Source organism: Ictalurus punctatus, chromosome 1 (assembly GCF_001660625.3).
Source record: "Ictalurus punctatus breed USDA103 chromosome 1, Coco_2.0, whole genome shotgun sequence".
In the NCBI taxonomy this organism is placed as follows: Eukaryota; Metazoa; Chordata; class Actinopteri; order Siluriformes; family Ictaluridae; genus Ictalurus; species Ictalurus punctatus.
In genome coordinates, this window is record NC_030416.2 from 10809068 (window position 1) to 10836092 (window position 27025).

The 27025-nt window shown below is 48.9% G+C and overlaps 1 protein-coding gene across 2 annotated transcripts in view; it reads left to right on the top strand.

The window, feature by feature from the left end:
- erfl3 (Ets2 repressor factor like 3) overlaps positions 1-24189 on the top strand; it is a 53303-nt gene extending 29114 nt beyond the window's left edge. Inside the window, exons 2-6 of one of the 2 annotated variants that reach the window (XR_006982461.2) lie at positions 11643-11877; positions 18681-18796; positions 19048-19952; positions 20540-23522; positions 23663-24189. Coding sequence is in view for 1 of the 2 variants with exons in the window: in XM_017469581.3 (XP_017325070.1) it covers positions 11643-11877; positions 18681-18796; positions 19048-19952; positions 20540-21100 (1817 nt within the window). In the remaining variant the exon portion in view is untranslated. Of the gene's footprint in view, positions 1-11642; positions 11878-18680; positions 18797-19047; positions 19953-20539 lie in introns of both variants that reach the window. The other variant, XM_017469581.3, reaches the window with a different exon arrangement.
- Positions 24190-27025: the final 2836 nt, after the last annotated feature.

Genomic DNA, 27025 nt, shown 5'->3' on the forward strand with positions numbered 1-27025 from the left:
TATATATATACACACACACACACACACACACACACACACACACACACACACACACACACAGGAAGCAGAGTTGATGTGGTTCTGCAGGAGGCTTGCTAACTTCCTGCACTATTATGGTGTGACACATTCCAGGAAACACCTCAACCCATACACACACACACACACACACACACACACACACACACACACACACACACACACACACACTTTACAGCAAGTCATGCAGTTAGTTACACAGTCACAGTGTAAGACAGGCCGGATGGAGAAACCTGGCTGATGGGATTATGTTCTCAGGATTAACGTCCTGCGAGTTGTTGTTGTTGTTGTTGTTGTTGTTGTTGTTGTTTGTTGTGGTTCAGTCGTTGCACGAGGATTCCAGTTCACACAAGAATGTTTCCTCTCTGTTCAAGTTTAAAAACATAAACCCTTAAGATAATGTAACACGTGCCGTATTAACGAGAGGATTAACTCCAGCGAGCGGTTCAGAAGGGCCGTCCCTATAACCACGGGCGCGTCTCAATCCGCTCCCCAGTGGCGCCGATCAGGGAGTCGGCCGTTTCAAGGGCCGTCTGGATCGCTAGATCTCGCACGTGCGCGCCCTCAAAAATCCCACAGTGCACCGCAAAAACCAGGGAGCATCGACGCTCACGACATTCCCTTACTGGAAATGACGTCACGACGCTTCCTGTTCGTTTTTTACGCCTTTCAGCTCGAAAGGAGGGGGGGAAAAAACTCTCGAACTCTCGGCCAACTTCGCCTACGAACGTAAGCTGCTAACTTTAGCGTTTGAATATTTTTTTCCAAAATATTTTTTTCGACGTACGTCATTTTCCATGAGGTTTCACAACGCAAGCGCGTAGTCGTGTCGCCGGAATCGAGCCGCCCCGACGTGGAGACGAGGTCCTTTTAAAAGTGGAACCCGTGTACACCGTGTCTAGGGAGCGGATGGAGACGCGGCCCGTACGACGCGGAGAGACGATCACGCAGGCCGCGGCGCAAAAAAAAAAAACCCTTCTTTTGAGAAGTCGCGAGACACGAACGTCTTTCTGATTTCTCACCTGGCTGCCAGCTCATTACCTCTATTACCTCTCTCGCAGGCAGACGGGAGAGAGAGCTGTTCCTGTTGAGGAGAGAGGAGAGCGTCTTGAGGGAGAGAGTGTTGAAGATGTGTATAGATGGATGTACGGAGGTCTAATGAGGATCAAGGAGGAGCGTAAGAGCTCCTGGGACTGCCTGTGCTCCGTGGAATAATATTTTTCACCTCCATAACGCGCAACACCCGAGAGTGCGTGCGCGAGAGTGCGCGCGCGAGAGAAGAACGCTTCTCCGGACGTTCTCTCAACGCAGATCCAGAAATGTATTTCTAGCTGCTTGTCTCTGGCCTGAGGAGTTTGTGCAGCACGAAACGGCATTATTTGAGACGTGTTCTAACGTTATGGAGGTGTGAAAAGCAAATCCTTCACCTCTGTCGTCCACCTCCACCTGTCCCACCTGTCCACCTCCACCTGTCCTCTCTCTCTCTCTCTCTCCCCCTCTCTTTTTACTGTCAAACAATAACCCCTGTGTGCGAGTTTATTTTTGGATCTCCAAGGCCATCTCTCCCTCTGGCTCCCACTCTCATGTTCTCTCTCTCTCGCGCGCGCGCTCTCTCTCGCTCTCTCGTTCTTGTGCTCTTGTACATCCATTGACTTTGCTCACTCTCCGAGGTTAAGGGTACGCTGATTTGTTCACCACAGAAGAAAAAGACCGAGCATCCGTGTCGTCAGCGGTCGTGCACCGACTCTCTTCAGCCCTCTTTTTTTTTTTTTTTTCTTCCCCTGTTCTTTTTCTTCCCGTTCTTTGTGCTCGGCTCGCTCCATCCCGAACCCCGTCCTCCCTCTACTCGGTTCACTCTTTTTACTCTCTCCTTCTCTCCCTGATGAATCTTTAATGTGCTTGCGGTTTGACTGTGGTCACCGAGAGGTTCAGATTTTCCCCTTCCTCGCATCTCTCCCACCCTCCCCTTCTTATTCTTCTTTCCCCTCGCCGTCCCTGCACACGACCCTCCTCGCCAGCGCGCCGAATACAGCGGGTACGCCGTATCACGACGCCCGGAAGACTCGTCGGCGGTAAAACCGGATACCGTACGTCGCGATCTCTCCGATCCGCCCGGAACGTACCGCTGTATTTAAAAAGGAACGAGATAGCTGCTCAAAGTGGATTTATTTTATTTATTTATTTTTTTTAAACATCTAATCAGCTGCGTTTTCCGTTAGATGTTTCGGATACAAACGTCTAGCGTTGGTATAAATGTAAAGCGGGGTTTTACTTGGGATTTTAGAGGGCTTAGGTGTGACCGGACGGTGGTGGTGGTGGAGTTATGAAAAATCATGTGTTTTGACCCTTTTCCTTACCATATCTGTGAAAGAAAGCTGGCAACGTTTATCGTACTTCTAGTCATAAGTCTATTCATTTCACCAGATAACATGTTTGAATTTGAATGAAAATAACTGCCTTTTTATGTGCGTAAGGCTTAAGGTGCGCCGCAGAAACACTTATGTGCTGCGCCTGAGCCTTTCTGCGGTAATGAAAAGCCTGTAAATGTGGCATCGGGACGACACACTAGGGTTGTCTTTCTGTCAACGGTCGCATTTCAATAAAAAAAGTTAAAAAAAAAAAAAGCAAGACGTTTTGTATTTGAGTGTTAATTAGCATCGAAACGTTAGCGAACCTATAACGTTAGGCAGTCCCTCAGCAATTCTGGCGACGGGAGGAATAAACGGGAAATCGACGAGATTCCGAGGTGACAAGTCTCCCGCGGATTTAGGCCGAGACGGGTCATGTGACGTCATCACAACGCACATTCAGCCAAGTCCCTCTTGGATTCACGAGTACAGCGAAAAGGTCTCGTTTACCGACAGACGTCCCCGCGGAAGGCCGTTTAGTGCGCAGAACCGTTTTTAGTGCGATCGTAATCTCAACCGTTCGAGTAGTTTCCCGCCAAGAAAAGCAACAAAACATCGCAGATAATAATAATAATAATAAAATTTTTTTTAAAAAAACGGGTGCCGCCAAATCGAGCGTTTTTGGCAGCGACAATCACACAAACGCCACGGCGTGGCTAGTGTCACCACGAAACTTAGCGTTTGGGATTTGTTTTGTCGCGCGCATTTAACTAGGTTCTACTAGCTCAGTGGATCTCAACACGCGGGAGAGATCAGAAGGGGCGCGAAGATCGTTTTCAAGAAAAATAACCGACACGGCATCATCGAATCGAATGCGCGCGAACGGAAAAACCCCGCGTCCCCTCTGTATTTTCATTTTGCCGGGGAGAGGCGGAGCTTAGCCCGCCTTTAACCTAGCCGTCAGTGCAGACCCGTGTTGCCAGCTTAGCGACTTCTCATCCCCCCTTTAGCGACTTGAGCTGCACTCGCACCTCCCCGTGTCCGCTCTGTTCTGCTCAGAGTCCGAGAGCCGGAGATAACGAGACGCGCCCTTCCTCCCGATCTACATCATCCTTACGCGAGTGTTTTTCGAAACGCAAGACGAACGGGGCGAAACACGCTTCACGTGTAAAATGACACAACCCGGTTCTCTGGTTCACAGTAGTTCTAGTGTTCGGAAACATTTTATATCATTCGCGTTCCATTACGATTTTTTTTTTTTTTTTTTTTTTTTTAAATCCCTTTTATAAACTATATAAAAGTTGTGAAGAATAATTTTAAAAAGCAACAAAAAAAAACAAACGATATCTATCAAGACAGATTATAGATTAGGATATGTATAGATAGATAGATTTTATGTAGAGTATATAACGATCATTATACCTGGTCTCCTCTGATGAAGGGCGGGGGCACATGATAGTGGGGGCTCGTTGTGGCTTCAGTTACAAAAGGTCGAGAACCTCTGTACTAGATGATCCCGTCAGCTGTGTAAAAGTCGGCATTAAAAATCCTCCAGCTCAAGTGCACGGTTAGCCAATCACAGCTAGCTTCACGTTCACTGCATGTGCTCAGCACATGGTGTGTAGCGTCGACGCAGCTATAGAACCGCTCGAGATTCAGCCACAGAAAAATCCTTTACTCTTTGCATGTGTCAATCACTTTTTTTATATATAGGTGTGTGTGTGTGTGTGTGTAAAGTCGATGCATCTTTTAAACGCATGCAAATGAATCGCCTTAAACAGCAGCCGTTTATTCAGACTCGGGACATCGAGTGGTTATTAGACCAGGCGTGTTTTTTTTTGTTTTGTTTTGTTAGCTGTCCGTTAGGCGACTGAAACTAGAGCTTGGGATTGTAAACAATCAAATGTGCATTTGAAATGATATTAAAGTTAAGTGTGTGTGTGTGTGTGGGGGGGGGGGGGGGTCGAGTATTGTGACAACTAGAACACACGCTTTCAGCCTCCGCCATTCAGAGTGTACAGAGTTCACACTGCAATAATATTAGTCTTCACACTGAGCTGTTAAGAGTCTGGCTACCGAAGTCCCCCTCTTACCGCACGCGCACGCACGCACACACGCACGCACGCACTTCTGGAATGTAAGAAGCGCACAGAGTTGCTATCAGCGTTAATGACAAAGAGGCGAATAAAGCCGTCCTCTTCAGTTTCTCCCCACAGATGAATCGCCGCTCTGTGTAGCCTGACAGAAACTCTTTCATGTCATCAGTTTGATTTTCGCCTAAACCACACACACACACACGCACGCACGCACACACACACACGCACGCACTGTGCATGGGTATGCTTCCTCTAATAACAATGCTGCTGTATGCTCGAGTGCTCAAGATTCTTCAAATACATAAAGAAGTCTCCTCGGACAGCCGGCGTTGTTTGATTTACATACTTGGACGAGGCATCAGAGGGAAGCGAGAGAGAGAGGAGCAATTTGACCTGGATGACAACAGACTAGGAGACGAGCTATGATCTCATCCCTCGCTTTCACCCCTCCTCCGTTGTTTCCCTTTCTCCCCCCCCACACACACACACACACACACACTCCCTCCTCAGGCCCCTCTCGGCTGCTTCTCTTTTCCCACCTCCACCATATTGTCTGGTTCCATCACTCACTACGTGTTCACTCCTCGTAGTCTACTTTTATTTATTTATTTATTTATTTACGTTTTTAATTAGACAACAACTTCTAGCATTCTTCTCATCAAAAACACACACGCTAATGTCCCGGGGCAGAGATATCCCCCCCCCCCACACACACACCCCATTCCCTCAGATACTCCCGAGCGAAGGCGGCTCCTTGAATTATTGATGAAGCGCGAGTGTGTGTGCGTGGATCTGTCCTCTTCTCCTCTGTGGTAAGGATCCAGTGTCTCCCCCTTGAGGGGGGGGGGGGGGACGAGAGACATAGAGACATAGAGAAGGGCTGGAGGTCATAGAGGTTAAGTAGGGAGGGGGGATGAGGTCATACGCTCTTGCACTCGCAACACAACTCTCGGCTAGAGCATTAAAACGCCTCGCGCACACACACACACACACACACACATCACACTGTTTCCCACACATGGCACAATACACACCGCTGCCTATACTTTCACCCACACACAACATGCTTCAGCGCGCTGTACCGAACAGAACGATCTAAAGCCCCCAGTAGAGAACTTCGCAGAAGCTGCGCACCTGGAGTATATTTGGCGGATTAAAACCGCATCCACCGGACGGCACGGCAGAGGCGACGTCGTCGCTCAGACTGTACAGCGTTTAGCGGTTTCACGCAGAGTAACGTTAAACACCCCGATGAGCTCTGCTTCGTTTCAAAACATAATAATAATAATAATAATTTTGTTTTTTTTAAATAAATTCCCGCCGTCGTCGTGATTGTCGTCATGAACCGCGTCTCGAACCGAAGACTCGATTCGGATCCGGTCCTGCCTCACACACGGCGTTTCGGATCAGGACCGAGCAGTCCCTGAGTATGAGCGGACGTGTTCCGCGTAACGCAAACCGACCAGCTGGCACGGAATATATCCCTTAGCGTCTTGTGAGCCAAATACTTCATATAAATCTGAATAAATCTCTCAGAGTAAGACTTCCGCTCGATCCAAGTAACCGATCGGATGTTTTAAACTCCAGACCTGAATCCAGCGGCACCGACGCGTCCCCGTTCGTTCCTGAGCTCGGGTGCCGAGTCATCCGTCAGCGTAGGGTTCCCCTGGGTTCTCTAGTTTCCTCCTACTGTACGAAAACCTACAGATCGGCTATAAACGCGCATGATGCCCTACAACGGACCGGCATCCGATCGGATTTTCCCCCACTTGGCGGTCTGACCAGGACCGGCTCTGGATGCACGGCGACGCCGACCGGGATAACATCCTTCCCGAAGATGAAATAGAAGGCAGTGTACAAATAAACCGACAGCCCATGACTAGGCGATTAGGATTTAGTGAGTTGTTAAGCACTGATCTATCTAAAGTTTGTCTATTAGCGCGATATATATTTATATATATTATGCGCTATAGACTTTTAAAATAAATAAATAAATAAATGCCAGTGAGAAAACCGCTCGATCGAGCTATGGAGGAAGGCGGAGCCGAGTCTTGATGGATGTCTTTATTGTCGCTTAATGGATGGCGAGTCCAGTCGAGCTGTCGATGGGGAAAGTGGTGTCGAGCACTCCGATAAGTGTCTTCAGGGACACCTTACGGCCGAAAGTATCTGAACACCCGCACTCAGACGGGCTCGTTGAACATCCCGTTCCTGACTTGCGTCCCCCTTTGCAGTGTTAATAACCTCCACTGTTCTAGGCTTTTCACTAGATTTTAGGTTTTGCTCATTCAGCCACGTGAGCTTCAGCGAGGTCCGGCAGTAAAGACTGCGTAGGAGGTCCGGGGTGCGGTCGGGGTCAGGGCTCCGTGCAGGACCCGTGGTCGCTTTGTGCACTGCAGCACCGTCGTGCTGGAACAGGTTCGTTCCAGTGAAGGGAAAGTGTAACGCATGTACGAAGACTTTCTAGACACTTGCGTGCTTCCCGCTAGGCGGAATGACCTCAGTGGAGGGAACGTGGCAATCGGGTGGTGACGGAGAAGTCTGATTCAGGATCAGTTGCAGGAGTGGGTGGTACACAGGGTCAAGAGAGCGTTGCGGTAGACCGATCTGAAGATGGCAAGGGTCCGAACAGCAAGTGGACTACGTAGAGAGAAAAGGCCAGATCCTTTCTTTTTCTTTTTTTGAGGAGAGAAGAAGAGGACACCAAGGTCTCGTCACACGGTCTGATTCAAACACAAGGTCTCGACCTGGGAATCCATCTCCCGGGATATACAGCAGCTCAGCCTTACTGGGGTTTAGTTTCAGATGATATTAACAACAGTTTTGCAGATGTGTGTGTTTACGTTTGTTTGTTTGTTTGTTTTTTCCTCGTGTACAGCACGTAGAGAAAGAACAGAAAACGGGTCTGGGTTTATTTATTTTTTTTTGCGTCGGCAGCAAACGCGCAGCTCGGCGTTGCCGCGTTTATTTACTACAAACGTTCTAAACGAGTGCGCGCATGCGTGCGCTGGAGTGTCGTGTTTCACGGTGATGCCATCGGTTTGCGAGATACTGTGTGTGTGTGTGTGTGTGTGTGTGTGTGTGTTTTCCCGTATCAACACACCAACGCTGCAGGGCTCATTGCGCGTAGCTAGTAATATGATCAATAATACACACACACACATACACTTACTCGCACACACTCCTAGCTCGCAGAGGTCTTGTCCTTGAGGCTGGGCTCTGTCTCGGATGCTTTAGCACAAATAGGGGTGTGTGTGTTTGTGTGTGTGTGTGTGTGTGTGTGCGTGTGTGTGTTTGTGTGTGTGTGTGTGCGCACCCATAGAGAAGCATGGGATCAGACATCACGCCTCCACAAGATTGTTTAGCACTATTAGTTCATCAAAGTGTGTGTGTGTGTGTGTGTGTGTGTGTGTGTGAGAATTACACATCTGTAAGTGTATCCATCATTGCCAGAAGGCCGTGCGTGCTCGTGTGACTTAGGAGTCTGTTCTTCATTGTTCATCGGGGAGTTTGACAGACATCGACTTTGGCTCAGGCTTCTTAGTGGAGATCGCTTTCACGTGTGTGTGTGTGTGTGTGTGTGTGTGTGTGTGTGTGTGTGTGTGAGACATGAAACCAGATCTGTGTCTGTCAGAATCCACGGAGCATGGCACATTTGACCTCTCAAAGGGGCGATCACACGGCTTTTTCCACGTGCCCTGCTTTCTAGTACCGCGTCGGCGGATCTGCTAATGCCCACGCCGATGTAATATTTGCCGTACGAACGCTCCGACCCGATTGGTCAGAAGGTGCCGATGAACTTTCCGTAACCGCGGCCGAACCTGGTGCGAGTCGCTCGAGAGGTTCTACTTGAATTCGGGTTTATGGTCATCATACGCCGTATTTGCGCGACACGGTCCCGTTCGGTCCCGTCCGCGTATTAAAACGCGAGCGATCCGTCCGTAACGCCGCCGCGACGACGGACGCTACGATCGAAGCGGACGGGAGTAAAACGCCACGCTTACAGGCAGCGAGTCGGAGAACGCACAAGGTGCCGCGAAAGGGAGATTTTATTATTCGTTTCGGACTGTAGTCGGAAAAAATAAGCCAGAAATACGTCCGTTTATATAATATTAACGTACGTGCGTGTGTGTGTGCGTGTGTGTAAGTATATAGTCTGAGGTTTATATTTGTAACACAGTTTCTGGAGTTTATTTTAAGTAAACATAAAAAATAGTAACGAGTTTGCCCCGCCTCTCTCCCTCCCATCCGATCACGCGAAAAATAAAATTCTCGGCCGGTTTAAGCGACTATGAAAATAATGGTCCATTGCAGCCGTAGTAACATGTACAGAGGACGGCGTATGATGACCATAAACCCGAGTTCAAGTAAAACCTCTCGAGCGACTCGCACCAGGTTCGGCCGCGGTTACGGAAAGTTCATCGGCACCTTCTGACCAATCAGATCGGAGCGTCCGTACGGCAAATATTACATCGGCATGGGCATTAGCAGATCCGCCGACGCGGTACTAGAAAGCAGGGCACGTGGAAAAAGCCGTGTGATCGCCCCTTTGTGTGTGTGTGTGTGTGTGTGTGTGTGTGTGTGCTGCCAGTTGATGTTTTAGAGTTTTTGGAAGGAGTCTCCGGTGTCAGCGCGTCGTGACAGTCCGAGATGAAGCTGTATCTTCAGGCTTTCCCACACAGGAAAGGTTTCAGGACGTAGGACCCGGTCACCCGGTCTTATTAAGTAAAAGGGAGGGGGAGGGGAAAGGAGGGGGAGGGGGGGGATGCTGGTGATTGTTTACAGTGATAACAAGAGTAAGCTTGTTCCGCAGACGTTCCACAACATACAGTAACTGTAAACGATCAAAAGTACCACATGACTGTCTGTAATGACTGACTTTTTTTTTTTTTTTTAAAGCATCGTTAGGAAATCGCCGTGGCGATTCCAGACACTCCCGGGTGGTAACCGGTTACAACACCCAGCCCGTCGACGATTCGATTTTTTCCTCGAACCGCTATATAAACGGTGTTCTATTCCTCCCGATTACGGACGAAGGAGGCACGATGTTTTGTATCGTCTCCGATCGCGGTAAAACTTCTTCCACAACCGGCTGCCGTTCCAGCCTCGGTGTTTCTCAGAGCTTAAGCAAATTTTTCACAAAGGTGGTTACAGGTATGCAAATCGTCGTCTGCACGCAGTAACTGTTATGCAAACTTTCTGAACGCGGCACGACACGACGACGCAATCCGGTCCCAGACGGACGCACGCGGTCGGGGTTTGTTTTTTGTTTATTTATCTACATCCCGACTCTCATCGATTTTTTTTTTTTTTTTTTTTTTTTTTTTTCTTTTAACGTCAACACGGCTGAATATTTCTTCCGAGTTCCTCGTTGAGTCGTATTCAAACCTCACCGCCGTTGTGTCGTAAAAAGGCTCGTCTCGGTCTGCTTCACAAAGAGAAGATCTCCGGTGGATCTGCCTGTCTGTGTTTTTTTTTTTTTTTTTTTTTTTTTTTTTTTTTTTTTTTTCCGTCTGCGCACGCATGCCAGTACACGCGTGTGTTTTGCACGTGTGCGTACGCGGACCCGGAAAAACCGCCTCGGGTGCGGAGGATCTGCTTAGTCTCCGTCGTAGCCGCTCTTTAATTCGCCGCGTCCTCCTTTCCCCTCGCATCTAGAGATTCCGAAATGGCCATGAACGTCGAAATGATCGATTAAACGGCGAGTTGTTTATTTAACTGCCGAACGACTCGTGCTTTCCAGACGTTATTGTGTAAGGACGTGCTGAAGCACTTCGAAGTACGTCTGATACCACAGTAATTTTACCAACAGTTAAAAATGTTCATTTAGTCATAAATGATTCGTGTTTATGAAGCGTTTATAGAGAAGTTTGAGGTCATGGAACGTCTGGAAGACAAGTCAGGAACGGCCGTTGCCTCCCCAGCCTCCCCAGCCTTAGGGTTATGTCTAAGCTAGTGTGCTCTAAAACAATGACGCAGTATGCGTTTAGAAGATACACACGTTCAAAATGGACAGTCCTTCTCCACCAATGATACGGCTCAGCATGTCTGACATCATTCTGCACGTCAGCTTTCTGTCCAATCAAATACCCTGTGGGGTCGAATGTGAAATGTCCCGCCCCTAGCATTATAAATATTCACGGTGCTAACAGTCACGTACGGCGTAGCACGGCCTGTGAGGTAAACTATACGCAATCGGCTATTTAAAAAGTAGGAGGAGCCATGCCATATATCCCCGCCCTGACTTCCCGTTAGTGTGGAAATTATGACCCGTCGAATAATGTTGCGCGTTCCCAGACACTTAACTGGGACGATTTATTTATTTATTTATTTATTTTATATATCTCTTGTTTATTTTATTTTATAAATAAATAAATACAACATGCGGCTCACGCGTTGCGGAGAAAATAGAAAGCGTAAAAAAACCCCTTCGTGCTGAAGAGTTTCCCACGGGAAACGTACCAACCTCTACAAAGCACCGACAACCCCCCTTTTTTTAAAAAAACTTTTATTTATTTATTTATTTTTTTAAAAAAAAATGTTAAATAAACGTAACCTTTGCCGAACGCCTCGCCGTGGACGTTCGGCTCCCGTTCAACAACCCCCGTTTTTATTCCGTTTGCTTTCTATTAGTCTTGCGTCATGTGTAGCGTCCACTATACAAATCCCAAAGCTGTTACTATAGAAACCGGAAGCTATTAGAACGAGCACGTTTAATGTACACGGATGATTCGAATTCCAGCCAGGATGAAAAATGAATGAATTGATTTCTGATTCGAGGATTCGGCGTTTAGCTAGTCATAATTCGTTTGCCTTATTTAAGTATTCGAATCGATATGTGCTTGTTTTTTTTGTTTTTTTTCAAGTGTTTATTATTATTATTATTATTATTATTTAGAGAGATTTGATCTTTTTCTTTTTCTGTAGCGCTGACTAGCGGTCATCCTTATTTTAAACTTGTCAGTTTGTCATCAGGGAAAATTAGTAGCTTGAGATCAACTCTGTGGCCTCAGGCTGATCACTCTAACCCTCCGTTTGACGAGCCTCACGCGGCCGTGCCCCTGTAATCAGGGCGATGAAGAGTCGGACCGACGACGTAGGTGACAGTCGAAGGCGTTTTTGTTTACGATCTCTTCCTCATCGTCTTCTCCGTGCTTTTCAGGGTTCGCCTTTCCAGAATGGGCGTACAAGCCCGAGTCGAGCCCGGGCTCCAGGCAGATCCAGCTGTGGCACTTCATCCTGGAGCTGCTCAGGAAGGAGGAGTACCACGACGTCATCGCCTGGCAGGGAGACTACGGCGAGTTCGTCATCAAAGACCCCGACGAGGTGGCCAGACTGTGGGGGGCGCGCAAGTGCAAGCCTCAGATGAACTACGACAAACTCAGTCGAGCTCTCAGGTAAACTTGCTTCACAGGCCTCTCGCGTCCCGCCCCGTCATCAGGCAGCGATCGATCGCTCTATCCGCGTTACGAGTTATTACAGAAAGCATCCCCGGGTCTGACTTGCACAACCTCACACGACCCGTCCGGCTGAGAGCCCGGACTCCGCGGATCGAGACGTATTATTCGCTGAGCTCTGTTCTTATCCTGCACGTTAAAAAAAATAAATAAATAAATACTCGACCGAAGTGCACCGATTTAAAACGATTAGGCAGGATCACGTGGCACAGGTTGTGAGCCCGATGCGCACGCACTTCTTTACATGAGCAGGTGCGACAGACGATCAGGCGGCGCCGTAGAACATCCGCTCCTGCTTAACGCTCCTGTTGATCCGCTCTTGTGCGGACGGCTGAGGATGCTGTCCCCTTACGGTGCTACTATTTGTGTTAAATCGGCGCTGACCGCACGAGGCAGGCTTCGTAAATCGGTAACCCTAGGCAACGATCCGTTCTGAAACGCTGCTCATGCTAATTTGAAGCATCTCTTCCTTGTGTACACTTACTCCCGAGCAAGCTACGCATGCGATCTGCGGGTGGGTCCGATCAGCCCGCGTGTTAGGTTTTTCCTCCTCTCCGAGTGCTACTGACGGACAGACGGAGGGGATCTAGGATGCTCCTACACTAGCTCGTATGCTTTTCCCGCCACAGATATAATTAGCCCGTATGTCAGGATGTCCCCCCTCTCAGCAGCGCTTCTGCCCGCATCACGTCGGCACCAGGCCGAAGTCTTACGTCGCGAATCGTTCCACGCCGTAAAGCACTACTGTTGTCATGACACCAGGACGTCGCGTCCCAGTCGACTCCTCGCCGTTTGCGCAAGACGTCACAGACGGCATAACACTGTCGATGAAAGGGTCTGCCAGACGAGTAAATGTAACGCGGAATGTAAACATCGCACGTAGGCGGACGCGCAGCACCCGTCAGTCACCGTCCACACCTTCCTCTTGGCGAGACCGCAGACTCGAGGAAGACGGGGAACGATGTAGCGGGGTGGCAGAATCGATTCCGCAGGCTTCGGCTTGAAAACGAGCGCTTGAACAGACGAGCAGCGACGGGATCCCGGCCGATTTCAGGGAAAAACGTGTAGTAGTGTTCATGAGACTAAGCTCAAACTGTGTATTTTGGTTTATATCAGGAGAACACTCCCAAGCTATACTCAGTGGTCCGTACCGGGGACACCGATCACGAGTGTGTACTTTGTGAACGTTCTCACAAATGATTCGAGCCACCACAAGCCTCCTGAACTGCCACGCTGTACCTTGCAGCCACATCGGACGGACGGACGGACGGACGCGACGGACTCTCATATTGCTGGTGTTTTGTTTCGATGTTTCACGTCGAAGCAAAATCCCCCATTTCTGCTCGATCGGGTTGTGATGCGCTTATTGTGATTTTTTAGATCATTTTCGAGAACATCCGGCGAAAAGCTTCGTGCCGTGTGGGTGGAGTCATCCTCCAACAGCCCCTCCCATCAGGATAAAGGTGATCCCGGTGTCGATTCGCTTTACGGGGGGGGGGCGCGCGAGTGCATGCAGACCAAGCAAAATGCCTGTCAGGTTTATGAACCGGGTTCATCACTTCTCGTGCATCAGCACCGGTGCTTTTTGCCGTCTTTCAGCTAGAGGTCGGGGAGACCATGAGGACGTCTGAGGGTTTAGAGTGCAGCTTTGCAGTTTAACAATGATGTACATAGCGTTTAATGTCCTCTCTGTTTGCATCACTAGTTATGAGCAGCGACGCGAGGAAGCTCAAGGCACGACGGGCCTGTAACTTAGGAGGACCACGGATTCGATGTTTTCGGCAACAGCTGTGAAATCGGCATCGCCGTTTCGAATGTCGACCGGTTTCACTTCCTGCAACTCTTTATCGAGGACAAACTGTCCTATTACTTTGGAAACATTACGTAAAACTCCTAAACTTTTTTTTACATATACCCGTGTGTGTGTCTATAATATACACATACGTCTGAGGTGTCTCCTTCATTCTCTTCATCTGTCGAGATGGCACACGAGCTTTATTTACAGGAAGTGGAATCTGACCAGTCAAGTCGGTAATTATTTCATCTCTGAGTTCAGCTGTCCTGGAGCCAAAGCCCTTTCCGAGACCTTCACAAGACGAGATCTAGTCCAGTTCCAAGAACATTACCCGAAGCAGTTCGTTTGCGAGTCGAGTCCAGCAGGAACGACCGGAGGAACGCGCGCGTACGGCGATCGGAAATAAAGGAACGCGGCGTAAACGCCGAGCCATTGACTTGTTAAACATCACATCGGGGGGGGGGGTAAATTTTAAATGTGTGTACGCATGTAAAATGGTGTTAAAAGGCTGAGAGTGTGAACGACGCGAAAGCCTCGACGGTATCAGTAACGGTATGCCGATTAATGTCGGAGTGTTAAAACACTTTCGCAGCCTTGGCAATATTTTTGTGTGTGTTTTTTTTTTTTTTTTTTGAAAATATTCGTTGGACTCGACAGGCCCATTCTGCACCGCCCACTACTGATGTATTTATGTATTTTCAGTTCATCACTGTATTTGCCAGTTGGGATCTGGTGCGATTGTCTCATCACGGCACTATCCAGCGCGTTCTCCGGACCGGCGCCCGTCTCTTTCCTGTCGTGTGCGTGTGGAAATTCCCACTCGGTCCAACAGCATTGTCCCAGTGTTGTTGTTCCACAGCAGGTCAGGACACACGCGGCTTCCTCTCGCCTCCAGAGCAGGGTGGAGGAACCTCCTCCCCGCTCCCGTCCCTGCATCCTCCCACCACCGAGACACAATGGGGTCCGTGTCCATCGCCCGAGCAATCGGCCTCTTACAGACTTGGCACGAGTTAGGGGATAGTCCGCGCATACCTGTGATGCCCCGGTGGCTGCGGATAATCACTTTCAGCGCACGCACCTCCCATCTTCGTCCCGTCCTGCAGGTGTGAGATCTGACGTGACCTCCTTCAAGTCTTCGCGTTTGATTGATGTTGATTGGGTGTGTGTGGAGAGAGTGAGTCAGAGGATTTGGACTACAACAGACCCCTTTGTCAAATGGACAAGTTTGTGTGTGTGTGTGTGTGTGGTGAAGAGGAGAGGGGAGTGAGCTTGGGGGCTAGACTTGTGTACATCTTATTGTCAAAGACAGAATGGGTTCTTTCTTAGGCTAGTGGGTGAAGAGAGACGCACACAGTACACACTCGTGGCACACTCTGACACGCGGAAACACACTCTTACACACGCGCGCACAGCACGACGTTTATCCGCGGGTTCACAATGGAGCCAGTGGATGTCTCGGGACTCGAGTGTGCGCCTGTGACGGGGTTCAGTAAACAAGCTGCGTTAGTACTGTTTCACCGATGAAGAGTCCGAGCCGTTCTCCGCCTCGCCCGATACGTGCCACACGAGTACTAGCGGAGATCACGGTGTGAAAAGAAGCGAAGGTACACTCGAGATCTCAATTTTGAGGGTGGTGTCGTTTTTAGAGATGGCACAGGGTTAGTTTAAAACATCACGAGGATCAGTCATGTAGAAGCGAATGATCTGGAGTAAAGTCGGGACGGACACACGACGTCACCATGCCGAAGTGGAATGTGTTCCTATACAGGCCCGAGGTGTCTCGACGGTGAAAGTGTCCTATCCACCGGTCAGTCCTCTTCTGTTATTATATGACTGCACCGACCAGAAGGGGGTGAACGCCGCTGGTAAATGGTCTGCACTTATATAGCGCTCATTCGCCCATTCACACACACACACACACACTCGTACACCAACGGTAGCAGAGCTGCCACGCAAGGCGCTAACTTGCCATCGGGAGCAACTCGGGGTTCAGTGTCTCGCCCGAGGACACTTCGGGATGTGGAGTCACGTGGGCCGGGAATCAAACCGCCAACCCTACGGTTAGCGGACGACCCGCTCTACCACCCGATCCACAGCCGCCAACACCGGGTGCTTCCTCTAAGCCGGCCGACTGCATCCGTTCAGACTGCTGCATCACAGCGCGGAATAAAACGCACACAGGAAAGCACTATCCACCCTCTTCCACATCCGTGAGCTCACGGATGCCTGTGATTGGCTAGTGTTGCTCTGATTGACAGGGCGGAAAGTGTGTGCAGTGTCTATTAAACCACACCATCTGATTGGAGAATTCAGCAGTGCTGTGCTGTAATGATCTGTGTGTGTGTGTGTGTGTGTGTGTGTGTGTGTGTGTGTGTGTGTGTGTGTGTGGTTTAAACCCAGTCACTCACATTTGATTGTGGAAACCTTCTTCATTCCCTAAAATCATGCTTTCATGTCCGAGCCCGGTCCAGCCTTCATGCACAGGATGTGAGAGCAGAGAGCTGCATGTGGGTAATTACACCCAAAGCTACAGACACACAATCCTTCTCTTTTGAAGTCCGGTCAAATAGGGGTGTGTGTGTGTGTGTGTGTGTGTGTGTGTGTGTTTCATCTTGTATTCGTGTGTGTGTGTCATCTCATATTGGTGTGTGTGTGTGTGTGTGTGTGTGTGTGTGTCATCTCGTATTGGTGTGTGTGTGTGTGTGTGTGTTTCATCTTGTATTTGTGTGTGTGTGTGTGTGTGTGTGTGTGTGTGTGTGTGTGTGTGTGTGTGTGTGTCATCTCATATTGGTGTGTGTGTGTGTGTGTGTGTGACATCTCATATTGGTGTGTGTGTGTGTGTGTGTGTGTGTGTGTGTGTGTGATCTCGTATTGGTGTGTGTGTGTGTGTGTCATCTCGTATTTGTGTGTGTGTGTGTTTCATCTTGTATTCGTGTGTGTGTTTCATCTCGTATCTGTGTGTGTGTGTGTCATCTCATATTGGTGTGTGTGTGTGTGTCATCTCATATTTGTGTGTGTGTGTGTGTGTGTCATCTCGTATTGGTGTGTGTGTGTGTGTGTGTCATCTCGTATTGGTGTGTGTGTGTGTGTTTCATCTTGTATTCGTGTGTGTGTTTCATCTCGTATCTGTGTGTGTGTGTGTCATCTCATATTGGTGTGTGTGTGTGTGTCATCTCATATTTGTGTGTGTGTGTGTGTGTGTCATCTCGTATTGGTGTGTGTGTGTGTCATCTCATATTGGTGTGTGTGTGTGTGTGTGGTCATATATTGGTGTGTGTGTGTGTGTGGTCATATATTGGTGTGTGTGTCATCTCGTATTGGGGTGTGTGTGTGTGTGGTCATATATTGGTGTGTGTGTGTGTCATCTCGTATTGGTGTGTGTGTGTCATCTCGTATTGGTGTGTGTGTGTGTGTGTGTGTGTCATCTCGTATTGGTGTGTGTGTGTCATCTCGTATCCGTGTGTGTGTGTGTTTGTGTGTGTGTCATCTTGTATCTGTGTGTGTGTGTGTGTGTGTGTGTGTTTGTGTGTGTGATCTTGTATCCGTGTGTGTGTGTGTGTGTGTGTGTGTGTGTGTGTGTGTGTGTGTGTGTATCAGGGATGTTCCACTACACAGCTCCTTCTGTAAACCCCGGGCTGGTCTCTTCGTTTGTTGTCCTGTTTGTTTATCAGCTGTGACAGTTGACTGGATCCGTTCGAATCTCGAGCAATCCAACTGCAATGATCCTTTAATAGGGATATCGCACCCAGTCGCTTTGGCCATCTGTCCTGTCCTAGTTCTCCTGCAAGTCCTCGCGTGTGTCCTGCTCCCTTGTGCGTGTCGCGCGGAAGAATAAAACCCATATCAGAATCGGGCCGAGTTTAAACCGAGCACGTACGACCGCCATACATCTTACCGGCGGGGAATCCTCTCACTTTAATCATCCTCGTCTGTAGTCAAGGCGGAGAGATGCGTGAAGGGCCGACGCGCACGATCTGCCATACGCGTGCGATTTATCGTAAGATAATAACGGTAATCATCACGTCCTTTTGTTTACACAGATTTAAAAAAAAAAAAAAAATTCTTCTTCTTTCTTAAAACGCTCTCGTTAATTGTGTTTGTAAGAAAAACAGGTACATATGGACATGTGTTAACACCCACTCTGTGTGGGTCTAACACTCACTCTCACACTCTCCCTCCATCTTCTGGCCCACCGATCTGTTTTTGTCTGAACCTCGAAAGAGCCTGTCTGAACATTCACGACTCCTCTTAATAACCATAATTCTCTCTCGCTCTCTCGCTCTCTCGCTCGGCCTCACACACGCACACACCACAAGTCTGAATCTGTCTGTCTCGCCATAATCTACCACACTCTGGAGTGTATCCTCCACACACGTGTGTCTATACACACCAGCTTTCTATCGATTTTTTTTTTTTTTTTTTTTTTTTTTTTTGTCCGTACGTATTCCTCCGATCTCGGTACAACACGCCCTTTCGGCGTTCCCAAATCCCGGCTCTTTTGGCCGACGGGGTCGAACGTCCCGCACGCTCCTTTAATTGTACGGACGCGCACGCAAACACGCACAGCTAAGCGGCATCCTGTAAACGTTTTATTTATTTATTTATTTTTAAACCGCCCGTGTCGGCATCTCCCCTTAAACCCGGCACTCGCACAGACGAGTAGCTCGCAGCTCGTAAAGCATGAGCTCAAAAGCGACCTCGCGTCCGGGACACGTGTGAATAGAACGGATCGCGGTTATGTAAAAAGCCGGAGGAGGAAACCGGTTCTGCACGTATAGACGAGAGAACGGGACTCCTATGGAAAGGATTAAGAAAGGAGATTTTAAAAAAAAAATTTTTTTTTTAACGGTCGGTTCTGTAAACCCGAACCGGGACGACCAGAGCGTCCCCGAGACGGCGCGTCTGTGATTGTGTTACCGTAGAGGTCCGTGTCTGTGTCGTCCTGCAGGTATTACTACAACAAACGGATCCTGCACAAAACGAAAGGCAAGCGCTTCACCTACAAGTTCAACTTCAACAAGCTGGTCCTCGTCAACTACCCCTTCATAGACATGGGGTCTGCAGGTACACGCAGAGACACGCACTCGCATGCACACACTGCCTACATGCCGTCTTTTAAACTCCCACACAAACAAAATGACACACACGTGCAAACACGCACGCAGACAGACTGCCCACTCACTGCTCTCTCTCTCTCTCTCTGCAGAACTCGCGCAGAACCTAATGTTTTTCCATCTCATGCCATGTTTTGTCCCTTTCTCGTGTGTGTGTTTAACGCTGTTTTGTTCATTCCCACTCTGTGTCATGGCGTGTAGGTGTAGGCGTCCCTCAGAGCGCTCCTCCCGTGCCCACGGGTGCAGTGTCTCACTTCCGTTTCCCTCCGTCCACCCCGTCCGAGGTTCTCTCCCCCAGCAGCGAGGAGCTGAGAAGCCCGGGGTCTTTCAGCAGCGTGGCGCGGCGCCTGGCCCGAGGCTCGGTGTCCGACTGCAGCGACGGCACGTCCGCCAACTCGGAGATCGACGAGGGCAGCCTCGGCGTCGGCGCGGCGGAAGAGCGCGTGCCCGATCGAGGCTTCAGGAGCGCCGTGCCGCCTCGCCTGGCCCACGACGCTCTGTACCGGATGTACGGAAACCACGGGGGTCACAGGGGTCACCGCGCTCACCCGGAGCCGCTCTCGCCCTTCGCTCCCGCAGGCTCGGGCCTGTTGGCTCCACCGCCGCTCTCACCGGCGCTCCCCGTGACGGCGGGCACACACCTGGCCTACACGCCCTCGCCAACGCTGTCACCAATGCCAGGCTCCATATTCTCCTTCAGCGCTGAGGATATGCAGCGCTACCTTCAGGCGCATACGCAGAGTGTCTATAACTACCACCTGAGCCCGCGCGCCCTCTTCCACTACCCCAACGTGGTCGTGCCCCAGCCGCAGCGGCCCGAGAAGCCTCTGCCTAGTACCGCCGAGCGTCCGTCCGTCCTTGCTCACTCGTTCCCGCTGGCCCCGGCCGACGACGCCCATCACACGCCCTTTAAGTTCAAGCTGCAGCCTCCTCCGCCGGGCAGAAAGCAGCAGCGCGAGTCACAGGGACACCAGGGCTCCCTCGGCTCGTCCTCGTCGTCTGCCCTCGGCTCCTCGCTCTCTTTCGGCAGCGACCTGAGCTCGGGCATCATCTCCAACTCTTCATCGAGCGGATCGCTCAACAGCACAGGCCTACCCAAGATCAAGGTGTCTCTCTTTATTATTATTATTATTATTATTATCATTATTATCATCGTTATTTAGATTAAACGAATTCTAAACGAATACATGCTGCATTATTCCAACCCGCAAGCCAAGCGCGACGCTGTCCTCGAACGGCGCAGAAGTCTTTTGAATAGATTTTTATTCGAAATAAAGTCGCACGGCGACTCGTGATGTAATTTACGAGCGCGTCACGGGTCTTGTTAGCGCTTCAATAGCTGGCCAAATTCATCGTTCCACAAGTACTTCATTAAACACTGAAATCTATTTCCGTGCCAATTATTTCCCTCTTCCCCAGGTCCTTGTTATATAAACTTACTGTAGATGCGACATATTGAAGCCGCAATTCTTCACAGGCTTTCCGATAGCAAACTTTAATATTGGAGTACATAATACCCCCCCCAATAGGCTCCAGGCTCCCCCCCATGGATGGATATTACGCGTCATAATTTCACCAAGTGAATATTTTAGGTTCGGTGTAATATACTCCTTCGACCTTACTCACGCGCTGCTACGGTCTCTGTTTCTCTCTCTTTCTCTGTCTGTCCGTCGTCGCGCTTGTCGTCTTGCAGGTAGAGCCCATCTCGGACATCGAATCTGAGGAGGAGGTTGAGGTCACTGACATCAGTGACGAGGAGGGAGACGAGCAAGAGTTCTTCTCCGCCCACCGCCGTGACCACCACCACCACCACCACCACCACCACCACCACCACGTTTCCGGGCGCCAGTCCAACGGTGTTTCCGCTCCTCTTCATTACGACGACTCGGAGGAAGATGTGTTCAAAGCCCCGGCTCCTCCGCCGTTCTTTGGTGCACCTTCCTCGTCGTCGTCTCGTGGCGGCATGCCCGTGGTAAAGAGCGAGCCGGACACTCCCCCGGCGACCAGCGGGCACGGGTACGCCCCCTCGGCCTCTCCCTCTCAGTGCATCCCACTAAAACTGCGCTTCAAGCGGCGCTGGGACCAGGAGCAGCACACCGAGGAGGCCGAGGACAAAAAAGTCCGGGGGGACAAAAAGAACGGGGAGAGCAGCGGAGTCGAGAGGGAGGACGGCGAGAACTCGGCCCCTCACAAACTGGGCGCCGAACTGCACCGCGCAGCCGCCCAGCTGTCTCTGGAAAACAAGGACTGCTGATACGAGCGACGTGCCGGCGTAACGCACACGCGCAGGACGAGCGCTCGTACCTACAGCGCTCGAGAACAACGGCCGCCGACGTTCACACACCCGCAGACGGACACGGCTCTTTTTACACATCTACCATACTGACACAAGCACCAGCACTCACGAGACAAAACCGGCCCCGCTCTTCACAAACAAGCAAATGTGTGTTCATTTCAGAGCTCACCAATGTAAACTTTCTCAGAAGGTGATCGTAGTAAGGGAAAAAAGTACCGCACACACACACACACACACACACACGCACACACACACGACTGACCCTCAGGAGACTTTGACAATTGGCACTGGAGGACTTTTTTTTTTTTTTTTTTTTTTTTTTTTTTCATTTTTATTCAAGTGAAGTGCCTGCAAATCCCTCACACACCCTCACACAAGTCCTGGACTGAAATGATCACATGATCAGCATAAACACACGGGCAGATCAGCTATCATTAGCTTTGGGTGGAGTGTTTGTCTGCTCCTCCTCATCCTCAGAGAGGCACTGTTGTAAACGCTCTACGAGCTGTGCTGTACACGTAACCAGCCTGGCCATGTTGCTCAGGGACCCTTTATGGCGCACACACACACACACGCACACGCGCACAAACACACAGAGCCACATGTACATTTCTGATGACTCCACCTGTCGCTTGTGTGAATCCTGCACTGGACTGCATTTCCCTAGAGCTCCTCAGCCTCATGACCATTGATATGTGATTAAAACTGGGAGTGTTCACAGCGCCTGTTTAACTCCTCTAACGTTTAACAGTGGAGATTACTGTTTTGGGAAAGCAAGCTCAGATGGTTGGAAGTGTGTGTGTGTGTGGTGTGTTGTGATGTTTCTGAGTGTTCTCAGGATTTCTCTTCTTTCTATGTAAACCAGCTCACCTCAGTGCTCTCTCGCTCTCTCTCTCTCTCTCTGTGTCTCTCTCGGTGTTTCTTTTTGGCTCGCTCTGGGACCAGAAAATACTGTTTGTATTCCATTTTTTTTTTCTTTCTCCTCTGTGTGGATGAAAGGATTCGTGGTTTACATCTCTGAAGATTTTGCAGATCCGTTTGGTTAAACGAAGCCGAGCGGAGCGATGGTGGAGATCTTTATTTATTTATCTCACCCCCCCCCCCCCCCCCCCCCCCCAAAAAAAAAAGCGTTCTCGTCCGACGTAGTCACTCGTTCTTAGTTCTCGGCGCTCGCTGTGTGAGTGATCGGCGTGTCATCCGGTGCGGGAGAGGGGCCGGAGGGCTACGCTTTGCGTTGTGTAAGTGTAGGGCGTCCTGTGTGGGCAGTGTTTTTGTTTTTGTTTTTGTTTTTTTGTTGTTTTTTTTTTTACCTGTGTGGGAATTAGAGTTCCTCTCATGTAATCCTCCAGAACCTCCTGGGGAATTGTGGGAAGTGTAGTTTTGAGCGTCTTTTGTGGCGTAAGAGGCACCTGATTCATCCTTTCCCCTACACACTAACCGATAGCATAACAGGCCAGAATTGTACACCGCCTTCGAGCACGTCGAGACGAAAACACGAGAACCCAAACGTTTTTTTACGTTTCTGAACCTGTTCTGTATATTGTATGAATATTGTAAGCTGCAGTCGTGGAACCATAGCATTAACGGTATGTAATTATCCAGGGTTTTGAAAGAGGTTTTGTTTTAGAAGGTCTGGATGTCGGATATAGTCTCTTTTTCTTTTGGGAGGGGGGGGGGGGGGGTATTTTGGTATTTATATTAATTTTTTATACATGTATGATTTTTTTTTTTTTTTTTTTTTTTTAAAGATTATTTTTTTTAAATACACAAATAGCGAAAGACAAAATCACACCAAGCATTGGATAGAAGCAGAGCTCTGAACTTTACCTGATGCAAGTGCCGCCATTCTGTTCTTGTGTGTGTGTGAGAATGAGTGAGTGAGTGAGTGAGTGTGTGTCTGCCCTGTCTGTCCATCTCCTGGGTAACCACCAGTCCGGAGTTCAGCATAGTGGACCTCCTGAAGGTCTGTGAACTTTAGCCCAGCTGTGAGGACACTCGCGCACAGCGTCGGAGAAGAAACCGCGTGAGATGGCCAATCATGACTCGGCGAGGGCGGAGTCTGCATCCTGCCATCGGGAAGACGCACAGATCCTACGGGCATGTCGTTCACACTGTACAGTATTTAACTTTCGACAGAACTGGCAAGCCCGACGGCTACGCTTCTGACGTCCTCCGTCCCCCGTCCTCTTCATGTGACTGACAGTTGCCTTACTCTTTACTCCTCCAGTAAAACTGTCCCGTAATCCTTTATCCTGCCCAGGAGCCCCGCCTTCTTTCGCTGACCTATTGAATGATGATGTTAGGTCTCTGGACCTGCTGCGCCGAGGAAGACATTGCTTTATGTGAGAGACATGGCGCAGGACTACATATTTTTAAGCAGGTTAATTTCTCTTTCATCCTTTTTTTTTTTTTTTTTTTTTTTTTTTTTTTTTCTTTTCCCCCCCCATATGATGTCAAATTTGCTGTTTTCTGATCATTATCATTATTGACATTTTTTATTGTTTATTTTTCCTCATTTAGTCCTGAGTTTGGGTCCGTCAAAGGAGTGATCTATCCGAGAGCGGAGTCTCCTGCCGTTAACCCGACCCGATGTGTTATACATGTAACAGTTGAACCTTTTTAAAGTTGTAAAATAACTAAAAAGCTGTAATTATATTTCAGGCCGTTATAATGGAGACAGATGATAGTGTACGGAGGTAGAGGGGACGCATACGATTTTTAACTCTGGTCATGTTATGTAATTCGTTATTTTGTAACGTTACTCTTTTGTTGATCTGGCGTGTTTCTTTTTCATTTGTGGGATTTACATAATTTGAAAAGAAACTGTATTGCTTTATCGTGTAATGGTCTTTTTCGCTCGCTCTCTCTCTCTCTCTCTCTCTGTCTTTACCTTCCTTCTCTCTTTATTTCTGTGGTTTCACAGCTTTTAATGACAGGTTGAGTTTTAATAACAAATTGTAACATTTTAATTCTCCTTACGTTTGTTGATTTCTGATGTTTTTAAATGTAATCAGGGTTAATTAAACTGGTTAATACCACCTGAGGGATCTCGACGTTGTGACTGTGTTCTTTCCTCAAATGTCGGTCGGCGTTGGTAAATTTCGGCCTCCGACTCTCTGCACATCATAAAGCATATTCATTAAGCGCTCGGGTATTATGTTATCTTCGGTGACGTCCGAAATGTATTTTGTGATGGTCTTTCTTCGATATGTCGATCTATTTTCACTTTGGTTCATGGATTCCTAAATTACCCACAATGCCGTTTAACTGGCGTCGCTGGGATTTATGCTGCATTTGATCTACCTTGAAGTTGGGGAAAAGCGTGGACGCCTCAGTGTTTATTTTCTGTTGCCAACAAGCTAGCCAGCTAGCTGTGAGGAGTGATGTACACCGATCAGCATCAACATGAACACTACGTGCCTGATTTTGTGTAGGTCCCCCTTGTGCTGCCCAGATAGCTCCGACCCGTCGACGCATGGACTCCATAAGACCTCTGAAGGTGTGCTGTGGTGTCTGGCACCATGACGTCAGCAGCAGATCCTTTAAGTCCTGTAAGATGCGAGGTGGGGCTTCCGTGGATCGGACTCGTTTGTCCCACAGACGCTCGATCGGATTGAGATCTGGGGAATTTGGAGGCCGAGTCAACACCTTCCTCAAACGTGTTCCTCAAATCATTCCTGAATTTTTGCAGTGTGTCAGGGAGCGTTATCGTGTTGAAAGAGGCCAGTGCTGTTAGGGAATACCGTTGCCATGAAGGGGTGTACTTGGTCTGGAGCAATGTTTAGGAAGGAGTTAAGGTGTTAAAGTAACACTTACCCAAGGTTTCCCAGTAGAACACCGCCCAGAGCATCACACTGCCTCCACCAGCTTGCCTTCTTCCCATAGTGCATCCTGGTGCAAACTCTTCCCCAAGTAATCGGTGCACACGCACCAGGCCGTCCACGTGATGCGAAAGAAAACCTCATCCGTCAGACCAGGCCACCTTCTTCCATTGCTCCATGGTCCAGTTCTGATGTTCACGTGCCCATTGTAGGTGCTTTCGGACAGGGGTCAGCACGGGCACACTGACCGGTCTGCAGCTACGCGGCCCCGTACACAACAAGCAGACATCTTTCCATCATAGTTAACTTTTTTCAGCAATTTGTACTACACTATCTCACATCCTGAGTTCCCAAGTAGGAATTCTGAGTCGAACGTCCGAGACGTTTTTTTTTTTCCCCTAGTCGGCGGTCAGAACTTACGAGTTATGATATTGAGTCGAGCGCAACATTGGCTCTTGCTTCATCTCAGACAGAGATGCATCAGTGTTTTAGTCCTTCAGGCTGTCTAGCTCCCTCACCTCCTCAAACAGAGAAAGTTCTAATTCTTAAGGTTTCATGCTAGGTCTGCTGTTAGCACCATCATGCTAGTCAGAATGCTAACGAGCCGAGTCGAGACTCGGCGGAACTGCGTCGTTTATCTCCGTCGCACTCTGAAAGAAAGAGGACAGCCGTATAGAAAACCTATAGTTTCACCCTCTCTTTCTTCGCCTGTACGGGCGTGGCCGCGTCCACGTTCCTGAACTCGCTCTCTTCTAGATTGTCGCCAGTGTTTATTTATTTCAGGAATCTGTTTACGCTCCTCTTTCAGAATCGGGGCCATGACCCTGAATATCTTTACCTTCCACCTTTTTCTGTAAGATCTTCTTTGAGTCCTGATGTTTCTCCTTCCTTCAAGTTTGAATTTACCATCTCCTCAGATTGCCTGCCACCACTGCTGATTTTTGCTCCTTATATATTATCACTACATCTGGTTATAATTCTCATCTTTTAAGTGGTGTATAAATAAATGATTTTGGTGGAGAGCTCTGTGTATTCTGAAGAGTGTCTGGATCTTGATATTGACTGCTTCCTTTTCACTTGTGTCTCATTATTCATTATTATTTACTGCAAGAAGTAGTAACAATACTGCATAAAAGATCTTACAGTATATAAATGTTGCTATTTGAATGTGATATACGGTGTAACATGAATTAGCAAGAACACAAAAACTAATTCACGGTGGTGCAGCGAGTAGCATTGCTGCCTTACAGCTCCAGGGTCCCTGGTTTGATCCCGAGCTTGGGTTACCGTCTATGTGGAGTTTCACATGTTCACCCCAGTTTCCTGTGGGTTTCCTGTGGGTTTCCTCCAGTTTCATCCCGCTGTCCAAAAACATGTAGGTAGGCAACCTGGCTACGCTAAATTGCCCATTGGTGTGTGAATGTGTGTGCATTGTGCCATGTGATGGACTGGCATCCCATCTGCGCTGAAGTCTCCCACCTTCACAGGATAGGCTCTGGATGCACTCCAACCCGTTCTCAATACTATAACCGACTCGTGATTTATATTTGCATACTGTCGTAATGTATCGGCGCTCATTATGTTAAGCCAGTAAACAAACCGCCACTCCGAGCCACCTGCTCGAATTTAAGTTTCATTTCATCTAATCGAATGAACTGTTTCCTAGTTTCCCCACAATGCCATTTGACTGGCCGCTACTCCTGGCGTCAGTGGGATTTGTGCTGCATTTGACTTACCTCAGAAGTGGGAGGTCTGAGCTTTGGCGTCATTTCAACCACTATAATCTCCAGCTGTAAAGTTGGGGGGAAAGACTATGGACGCCTTATGTGACCAGCTAGCCGGCTAACTGTGATGAGTGATGTCTGTTTTCCTCTTCAAAACAATGAACTGCTGCTGTGAGCAGCCATTTTGATTTAGTTCACAAGTAGAAAGCTGAGGAGATTTATTTTTCTTAGTTTCTCTAGTCTGAGGACAGAAATTACGAGTTAGGATCTTGCTTCATCTCTTAGAGAGTGATGCGTCGGTGTTTTAATCCTTTAGTCTGCCCAGCTCTCTCATCTCC